At 38.9% G+C, this 10,358-nt stretch overlaps 1 protein-coding gene across 1 annotated transcript; it reads right to left on the minus strand.

Moving 5' to 3' along the window:
• Window positions 1-1,876: 1,876 nt before the first annotated feature.
• Window positions 1,877-3,499, minus strand: LOC141638331 (uncharacterized). Its single transcript, XM_074447735.1, has 2 exons — window positions 2,776-3,499; window positions 1,877-1,974 (listed from the first exon to the last, which is right to left on the minus strand). The coding sequence occupies exons 1-2, from the start codon at window positions 3,497-3,499 to the stop codon at window positions 1,877-1,879; spliced, it is 822 nt and encodes a 273-aa protein (XP_074303836.1).
• Window positions 3,500-10,358: the final 6,859 nt, after the last annotated feature.

The raw sequence follows: 10,358 nt of genomic DNA on the forward strand, positions 1-10,358 counted from the left end.
GGAACAGACGCAGCGACTGCTGCGCCTCTTCCAAAGGACGTAGCTCTGCTGCGCCTGTTCCTGGTTGAGTTCTGTCTCTGAACTCCCGTTTCTGCTTCGACCTAGTTTATTAATTACGTATTAATTAACTATTAATCGTATTATCACCCATAATCTGTTTGTTTATTTATTTATTCTTTCTTTCCTAAAGCCATCCGTTTTAAATGTATTTTTGACGTAAATCAATAAATCCGATGTAATTATTGTAATTTTCTTTATTGTATTTCTTTATTGTATTCTTTATTATTGCTTGTATGTCTTTCACATGTAATCAACGTTACATTTCTACTTCGACCTAATTGTATGATTCAATTACGTGTTAACCGACTTAGTATTAATTCACATGCTAGGATTAAAATAATGGATGTTGCATTGCATGCATATAAATCGACAACATATCGAGTATGAATAATTTTCCTAATCATTAGTATAGGCCGCTATCGAGGCGGGCGGGATTAGGTGTTCGATCAAAAGAGCTTCCTAATACGTACCCTCACCCCTTACTCCAGATCTCTGTGAACATCCGTGTTCATTGGCATCCATGAGAGTCATTCTAGACATAGAATGCTAAGGGTAACGAGTTCTTGGTGTCTATGTTACTACTTTGTGTCTTGACATGACACGAGATATTCGAACGGTTTCCAATTTTCCACAATAAACTGGTGGCGACTCCACAAATGCAAGAAAATCTTGCTCGCTTTTCGCCCCCGTGGGCCCGCATCCACAGTCATCATATGCAGTTTTTTTTTGTTTACCCAAAAAATCAGTAGTGGTGGGCCATGTTGAGAATACATGAGAATTAACTGTTTTGGTTGACTCTTTAACATCAGTGTTTACAACTTAGTAAATATATTGTACGCTGATTAGTGTTATTTTCATTTTCAATTTTAACAAATCAAGTAAATCAAATAAATGACAATTTAAAATTAGTTACTTTAAGGAATTTTTGGAACAATATGACCAAAAATGTTAGTTAAACTATATCAAGTAAACCAAATAAAGTTATATCCATTTTTAATTTTGTATATAAATAACATCAACATACACTTACCATCAATATTTTTAAAGATAATCATATCAATATCAGCATATCAAAAATATTAAAAATAAGAACTAATCTAAAAAGTTGATTTAAAGCAACAGAAGAAAATAACATAAATACAACAAAAAAATGCAACAAAATTCTAGCATAAAAATTCATGGATGAAAATTTTAGTTACTGTAAAAAGTAACTATTCAAGAGTTTATGAGTAAGGTTTCACATAAATATTATTTGAAAAAATCGCTCCAAACAATAATGACACGATTAAAAAATAGGGTATTGAAATTACAAAAGAAAAATACCATAATAGATTACTTAACATTCACAAAAATACGAGTAATGACGGGATTTCCTGACAGTCATGATGGGGTTTAGGCCTGAAGCAACGACTATAATAATTAAAACTACAAAACTCACCTTAAAATGTATAATTTTGCCTAATAAAACAATTATTTGGTTGTATATGATAATAAGGTTATTAACAAGGCCGACTTAATGCATCAATTATTTGGTTGTATATGTCTTAATGCTCCTTAATTCCTCCGGTTGAATGCTCATATGGAATCCAAAATGGCATCCTAAGCACACTCTTAATTTTCCTTCAATTCTTGACTAATTGTCAAGGGGATCCAATGTGAGCCATTAATCTCATCTTTAAGCCTCCGGTTAATCACACAATTTAGCATCCCATGAGCATCCAAAGTTGAGCAACCCATGTTGAGTTTGTGTGGACTTCTTAATTTGGACTTCATTTGTGCATCAACCCACTTCACAATTCTTGCTCGAGCTTGGAAATTACCAAAACACTCTTCCGCGATCATACTTGGTCTTGTTAGCCTCGTGAACTCGTATGCTTGCTATTTGACGGGTAAAAACTCTTAAAAGCTTATTTTCTACGAAACACAATGAAACAAGCAAATACAACTAGAATACGGAATTATCTCACATAATCACTAATATTAGTGCAATAATCATGTAAACTTGAGATAAAATAGGGGTAAAAGCATATATAAAATGGACACAGCAATGAGACTATAACATTTTAGCTTCTGCTGTTTAGACTTTCACTTGTTTAGTTAGTTGTACTTTATTTTGGTTTTGGAACTTTTAACCTTGTTAAACTTTACTTTATATTCATAAACGTTTCATTATGGTATCTTTGATATGTACTACTCTCGGGCAATCGAGATGGTAGCACTCTCATTTTCTAAGGTAGGCCTTGGTAATACACTTTGGTAGATGGGATGTTACACTGGTAACCAACTGTAACACTCCCTTCTTACCCGGCCAAAGTAATGAGAGGATGTTAGTTGCCATCTCGATTTCCTGAGATGGTGTTTCAAAATTCCAATAATAACAACATAAATAAATAACAAGTTTTATGATTTACAAATGATTAATAAATATAAATTATAACATATACAACTCGACTACTATCTAAGTCATCTAACTAAGTAGCTCAACTTCAAGTCCAAATCGCGTCCCGTCTCCCGCTGATACCAAATCAACTTGTACTCAACCTGCTCCCCATATGATCAAAAATATCATATGGATTGACACAAGCTACCCCGAAAATATGTAACAATTTACACATAACCCAAACACGTCTGTTTCAATAAATAGACATAAAACACGATACAATATGTAAGTATGCAATATACTAATGAAACAATTAATTTGTTTGAGTAAAGCACCATTCACAAAGAAGTTTTGTACTGCTTCACAAATGTCCCCCTTAATGATATCCCAGCTAGCCTTAAAGAAACCACTAGTGTACCCATCAGGACCTGGACTTTTGTCCTCAGGAATAGAAAACAAGATACCTCTAATCTCCTGTTCAGTAGGTATCCTACAAAGGCCATCCCAATCAGTATCATGCACAAGTGGTCCCTGTCTAATGATATGCTCAAGTACTAAAGTAGTGTGGCCATTGGTTCCCATGAGCTCCTCATAGTAATCAACAAAGGCCTGTAAAACCTCATCAGGCTCCTTACAGAGAATGCCATTCTTATCTTCAATTTGTAGTACTTTGTTATGCACATGCCTTTGCCTGATTACTTGATGGAACATAGCAGAGTTAGTGTCTCCATCCTTGGCCCATTCACTATTTGCTTTGTGTCTGAGGAAATCCTCTTTAGCAGCTGCCATAAGGTAATATGATTGCCTCAAATATCTTTCCTTATCCATAAGATCTTTGTTAGTTTTATCCTGTTGAAGTGACAGTTGACAGTCCACAAGGAGATTATAAGCAACATCAGCATTTCTTTCAATATCAGAGAACAAACCTCTATTCAACTCCTTGAGATCAGATTTCAGCAACTTCAATTTTTTCACAACTCTGAACATAGCAGTTCCAGTGGCTGCAATATTCCACCCAGTCAGGACTAAACTCTGGAATTCAGGCACCTTATAACACATATTGAAAAACTTAAAAGGTTTCCTCCTCCCTTGACATCCACCCCCACTAGAGATAAGACATGGGCAATGGTCAAAAGAACCCTCAGGTTGGAAGTGAGCAAACCATTTAGGCCACCTATTTAACCACTCATCATTAACCATGACTCTATCTATTCTACTAAAGATTCTGGTCTCACTAGGCTGCTTGTTGTTCCAAGTAAAAATTCCCCAGTACTCTTCATATCCTGAAGATCACAGAGAGCCACGATGCTCTGAAAAGGTAACATCTCCTCATCCTTGACTATTTTACCTATTCTTTCATTAGCAAACATAACATTATTGAAATCCCCGAGCACCACCCAAGGTCCACACCCAGCAAGCCTGATGAGTGCATTCCAAAGTGGCGCCCTATATTCTAATTTATTGAAGGCATAAACAAAAGTAGCAAAAAAAAAACAGAACCATCCAGCTTGTTGGTAACAGAGACATGTATGTATTGTTCATCTATATCAATGAGAGAAACATCCAGTTTATTTTGTTTCCAAAGAATCCAAACTCTACCACCTGAGTGACAAGCAGTATTAGTAATATAACTCTAATTCTGACAAACATTACTAGCTTCCAAAGGTGGATAATCTTGTGAGTGTAAGAGAGTTCAGACCTATAGCATGCTGTAATACCTTATATAAGCTGATCTCTAAGTTTTTATGTGCCAGGCTGAGTGACCTCCTTCCTAGGCTAATTAATCCTGCTTAGTGTGCTTTTGTCAAAGGCAGGAGCATCCTTGGTAATATTCTGATTAGTCAGGACCTTGTGAGGTTATATATAAGGAGGAGTGTTTTCCCTAGGTGCCTTATGAAAATTGATCTCAGGAAAGCATATGATTCCATTGAATGGGTGTTTATTGAGTAGTTGCTGACCTTCCTTAATTTTCCACCTCACTGTATTAAGTTGATTATGGCTTGTGTCAGCACTACTTCCTTTTCAATTGCTCTCGATGGTTACTTGCATGGCTTCTTTCCTGGTAAAATGGGGTTGAGGCAAGGGGATCCCATTTCCCCCTTACTTTTCACCCTTTATATGGAGTATCAAAGTAGATTGTTGAGTGTTGTAACTAATTTGCCTGGCTTCCACTTTCACCCACTTTGCAAGAAACTGAAACTGTCATACTTGATGTTTGCAGATGATTTGCTCTTGTTCTGCAAAGGAGATGTTAAATCCATATTCATCATCATGGAAACTTTCAAAAGGTTCTCCTCTGCTTCTAGACTGTTCATTAACTCTGATAAATATGATTTCTATTGTAATGGTATTAGTCAGCATGTGATCCAGAGAGTACTTCAGGGCACTGGGTTCAAAAGAGGGGAGCTCCCATTCAAATATCTTGGGGTTAATATTTCACACAAGAGGCTTACTAAGATAGATTGTAATATCTTAGTTGACAGGATGATTGCTAGAATCAGAGGGTGGAATAGCAGGAAGATCTCCTATTCTGGCAGATTGATTCTTGTTAAGTCTGTGTTGTCTACTATACATAACTATTGGTCACAAATCTTCGTGCTTCCTGTTAGTATTATGGATAGAATTCAAGCTCTCTATAGGACGTTTTTATGGGAAGGTTCTGATACTTATTCCAAGTCCCCTTTGGTAGCCTGGAATGTATTATGTATGGACAAAGAACATGGAGGGTTGGGGCTTACTGATAGTAAACTCTGGAATTTTACAGCCATTGGTAAACTGGTTTGGTGGGTTGCCAGTAAGCAAGACCACCTTTGGAAAAGTGGGTGGATCATATTTACCTCAAGGGTACTCCATGGTTCCAATATGAACCTACCAATTATAGCTCTTGGGCTTGGAGGAAGTTTTGCCAAATTAAGTCTATGTTTCAGAATGGTTATACAAATGGATTATGGAATGGGGATATCAAAGAATATACTATCTATGTGGACTACAGCTGGCTTAAGCAGAATACAGGAGCTAAAGTCCCCTGGTTTAAAGTTGTTTGGAATCGTTATAATGTCCCAAAGTGGAACTTCACTATGTGGTTAGTGCAACAGGAAGGGTTACTTACTCTGGATAGATTAAGGAAATGGGGTATGGATTTGCCACTTGATTGTTTTTTATGTGGTCAGGCACCTGAGGACCATCAACATCTGTTCCAGCATTGTCCTTTTATACAACAATGCTTCCAGCTCTTGGCAAATTGGTTGGGTGTGTCCTCTGATCTTTTACTTAAACTTGAGAGTCTTCTGAGACTAAGGTACTTATCTGTGTATGTTCGAATGGTGTGTTGTGCTGTTGTGGTTGGTCTTTGTTATGGCTTATGGAGATGCAGGAATGTATGCAGATTGGAGGGGTTTATTCCTACTCTTACTATTCTGGTACTTCAGATTCAAGAGGATTGCAAGCGTCGGATTCAGGGTTGCTTCCAAGGATATATGAAACAAGCTGACAGTGATTGGAACAGGATGAGGAATATAAGCTTATAGATTTACCTGTGAATGATGTATAGTTTTTTTGATAATCATTTAAGTCACTAGATTGGTGTAATGGTTGCGGCTGTCATTTTTGAGATTAATGATATATTCACATTCCACCAAAAAAAATATACTAATGAAATACATAACTCACGACTATACAACACCACGCTGGTACCGGGACACGCCCAACCGTACCCACACCAGTGCCGGGGACACGCCCACTGTAACACCCTATTCTTACCCGACCAAGGTAATGGGAGGATATTACCATCTGGGTTTACCGAGGCGGTGAAATCGGAGTTGCAATTAAGAAACAACTTAACTAAATAATAAGTTTAGTGATTTAGAAATGAATGATTAAATGAATAATGAATGTAAACTAGACACGATACAACTTGTCTACAAGCTATGTTATCTATCTATGCCACTCGACTCCAAGTCCGATGCTCGTCTCGTCTCCCGCGGACATCACAACAACCTGTACTTAACCTACTTCCCATATGATCGAAAATATCATATGGATCGACACAGGCCACCCCGAAAATAGATGACTGTAACATCCCCATTTATTTAGGAGCTTTTAGCAAGACATTCCTAAATAAATAGGATTGTTAGCATCTCGGTTTCCCGAGGCAGTGAATAACAAAGATAACAAACCAAAGTAATTTATTTAAAATTTAGCGAACAAAGGTTATTAAAATTTAACCAATACTAAATAAATGAATAGTAGTTAATACATCTCGCAGCGGAATTAAATGAACTGAGTAATAAAACTATGTGATCTAGTCTTCTAGGTAGACTTGCCGAAATCCTCACGCATACATGCTCCCAAGTCGCTAATCTCAAGTACTTGTCAGTCAATATGCTCCCCAATAATTGGTTCTTCACATGTGTTTACAGAATACTCTGTCAACCAAACGGTTGAGTAGAATAACTAACAACAATAAAGGACGAAGTAAATGGAAATGCGTGATATGATATGATATGCAAATGCAACTGAGTTCATCACCCGAAACACCATTCATCCCGCCAATCCTTGACCCGAGGAATACAATGCAATCATCCCAACCTTAAGTTGAAGTAAACTCATCCCAGAGACAAGTCTTGCAGAACCAGCCTGGGGAAACCAATGCAAATACTATGCCACAACAACAATAATAATTCATCCCAGAACGAATCTGAGGTAACCAACGCAAATGCCATGCCAGAAAAATAATTCATCCCAGAACGAGTCTAAGGTATCCAATGCAAATGAAATGTCAATGATATGCCAATGTATAATAATTAACAATAATCAAATCATCCCAGACACGAGGATGAGGAAACCATTAATAATTATCCACTTCTAGAGAATTCCAACAATTCTACAACACCAAACAGGATAACCAATTAACACAATGCAAAGGCAAAGTGAGTAGTTATCCTACCTTTTAAGCAAATCTTCAATAATCAAGCAACTTAAGCAATTAGAAGTGTTCCTCCACCAAATCTTCTCCTAATCAATAAATTACATATAATTATAATCTAACAATTTTACTTAAATTAAGATGTAAAAACTATCCAACAAACACCCAAAACCGCTCCATAAGAACGCCTCCTTCACGACGGTCAAACGGTGGTCAAACTGACCGGTCAAGGGCTGGTCAACGTCAGTTAACTGTCTGATGTGTGGGTCAACGACGTTAATAAAACAAGATTAATTAACTATAAGACGGTTTCACGAGTTACTTACCTTTAGATCCTAAGATGATGAAAAGATGAACAAACCCTCCTTAGATTTTTTTTTTCTGTTAAACTCTCTCTCTATATATATATATTTTGTGATTTTTAATTGTGAACACTAGAATATAAGATGATAGGTGAAGAGAGTATATATAGTGACAAGAAAAGTTTCTAAGTTGTAAAATATAACGGAAAATTCACGTGGTACCCTCGAATTTTGCCATTTTGCACATGATACCCAACGTTTTTAAGTTTGTGTACATTATACCCTCCAATCTCCACGTTTGATTTTCATGCACAACATAGCCTTTTTGTCGCCATAAAAAAACTCAATTGCGCATAACTTCTAGATCAGAAATCAAAATCGGCCATTTTTTCGTTAAATGATTATCTCGTCATAAACAATGATTTGAGAAAAAAAATTGTCGACTAACATTTTATAGGGTTTTTTTTAACAAAAATCTCAAATGAACACATTTTCAATCTTAAATTCTAAATGACCATTTTAGTATTATCAATTTATAGATCTCGAAGAGTTACTCAATTGGAAAAAAAATTAGTCAATTCCAAAAACTGGTCTATAACATATGTTATATTTAAAATTTTAAAAACGATAAAAAGAGCATGTTGTGCTTGAAAATCAAATTTCAAGGATATCATGTGCACAACTTAAAAAGTTGGATATCACGTGAGAAATGGCAAAGTTCGAGGGTACCACGTGAATTTTTCGAAGATATAATAATAGAAAAAATAAAAATAAAAATAAATAAATAAATAAATAATAATAATAATAATAATAATAATAATAATAATAATAATAATAATAATAATAATAATAATAATAATAATAATAATAATAATAATAATAATAATAATAATAATAATTGATGGGGCATATTCTGCACCCCCTGACCGAGTCAACATATTGAGCAAGGTCAAGGATCAAGAGACAGCAAGTCAACATGTTAGACCGCCTAACTGACGCAGCCTGTCGGCCGTCCTGGGTCTCGGTGGGCCATCACCGGTAGGGAGACATATCCGCGTACTCATATCCAAGACCCCTCGGCATGGAGTCAGCCGGCCTGCCATGGGTCCCTCGGTCGAGGGTAGAACAGTCTTTCCACCTGCTAGCCACTTGGCCACTACGTGACAAAAGGTGAAAGTCTATAAATACTCCACTTCTCTCATTGAGAAGGGGATCCACAATCTAACCTAAAACTCACTATTCATCTGGTATAAACTCCTTTATCTCTCTACAATATACTTTGTCAAGTAACACACAACTTAATCCCTTTAAGTTCACTGAATTGAGTGTCGGAGTGAGTACGCTCGGTGCAAAGCCTAGCCCTCAGTTTGTTCATCGTTTCAGGAGAGACCGAAAGGAAGAGTCAAAGCAAGGGAGGACATCCATTCACCAAGCTTACGTGGTAAACAATACTGCTCTGGAATTACACCCGGAACAATTGGCGTCGTCTGTGGGGATAAGATACTAGAAGCTAGTCAAATCCCTTACAAAAAAAACACAAAACCCACCCAACAAGCTAAGAAAATGTCAAAGCAACAAGAAATAGTTGTGACTGACGAAACCGAACTCTGCCAGGATGATACAGTCCACATTTGCAGGATTGGCGGTCCCCACCGGCCGAGTAATTCAGCCGGCGTACGGGATGCCAATAATACCAGAAACACCGCTGCCCGCCGGCCATGTCACTATCATGGGACATGTGGTCGATGCAGCAAAGCTGAAGCTACTCCTGGACCTGATGGGTAATACGCCGATCACCCCCGCCGCAATACCGGTGGCGGCAGCACACCCGCAGGTGACCAGGGCCCATAAAGTGACCCCGAACAACTTGTCCGGGGCAATGCAAGAAGTGGAGCATACTAGGACGCCGGCGGTGCCCGTGGTGTCAGTGGCCGACCAAAGTCCTTCCCCCACGCGAGGGAGGACAGCGTCGCCGTGGCATCAAAGAGGCCACCCCCGAAGAAATGAAGACGGAAGTCCGACTCTTCAAAGTCGGACAACAAGAAGCCCTTCCCGCCACGGGGAGAGAAGCCGGACTAGGGCCGCGAGGAGCCGATCGCCACGTGCCACTCGGCACGTGGTCAGACAGCCCCTCAGCACCTACGTCCTCGAGGTTCCGGTGTCGAGTAAACTAAAGCTGCCACCCCTATCCTACAAAGGGGACAGCGACCCGACCGACCACGCCGAGGCTTTCGAGTCTTACATGTCGGTGTGGGAGCAACCTGATGAGGTTTGGTGCCGAATCTTCCCAACAACCCTTCACGGGATGGCCCAAAGTTGGTACAAGGGGCTACCCAATGGCTCGGTGTATTACTACGCCGACCTAAGAGACAACTTCATAGCCCAGTACTCTTGCAACAAGAGAAGGGTCGTGGAGACATCCGATCTCCTCACTATCCGACAGGGGGAGGACGAGTCCCTCCGGAGCTACGTGAAGAGGTTCGACGCGAAAGCTCAGCAGATCCGGGAGCTGAATGCCGAGCTGGCGGCCTTCGCACTGATGAAGGGCCTCCCGAAAGGCAAGCTCAAAGATGAGCTGATCAAGTGCGGGGACCTCAACCTGGACTCCGCCAGAAGGATGGCCGACTAAGCCATAAAGGTGGAGGACTACCACAAGACCTGGGTCAGCCACAGTGAATCTGAGCACTCAGGA

This window comes from Silene latifolia, unplaced genomic scaffold (genome assembly GCF_048544455.1).
Source record: "Silene latifolia isolate original U9 population unplaced genomic scaffold, ASM4854445v1 scaffold_20.1, whole genome shotgun sequence".
Taxonomy (NCBI): Eukaryota; Viridiplantae; Streptophyta; class Magnoliopsida; order Caryophyllales; family Caryophyllaceae; genus Silene; species Silene latifolia.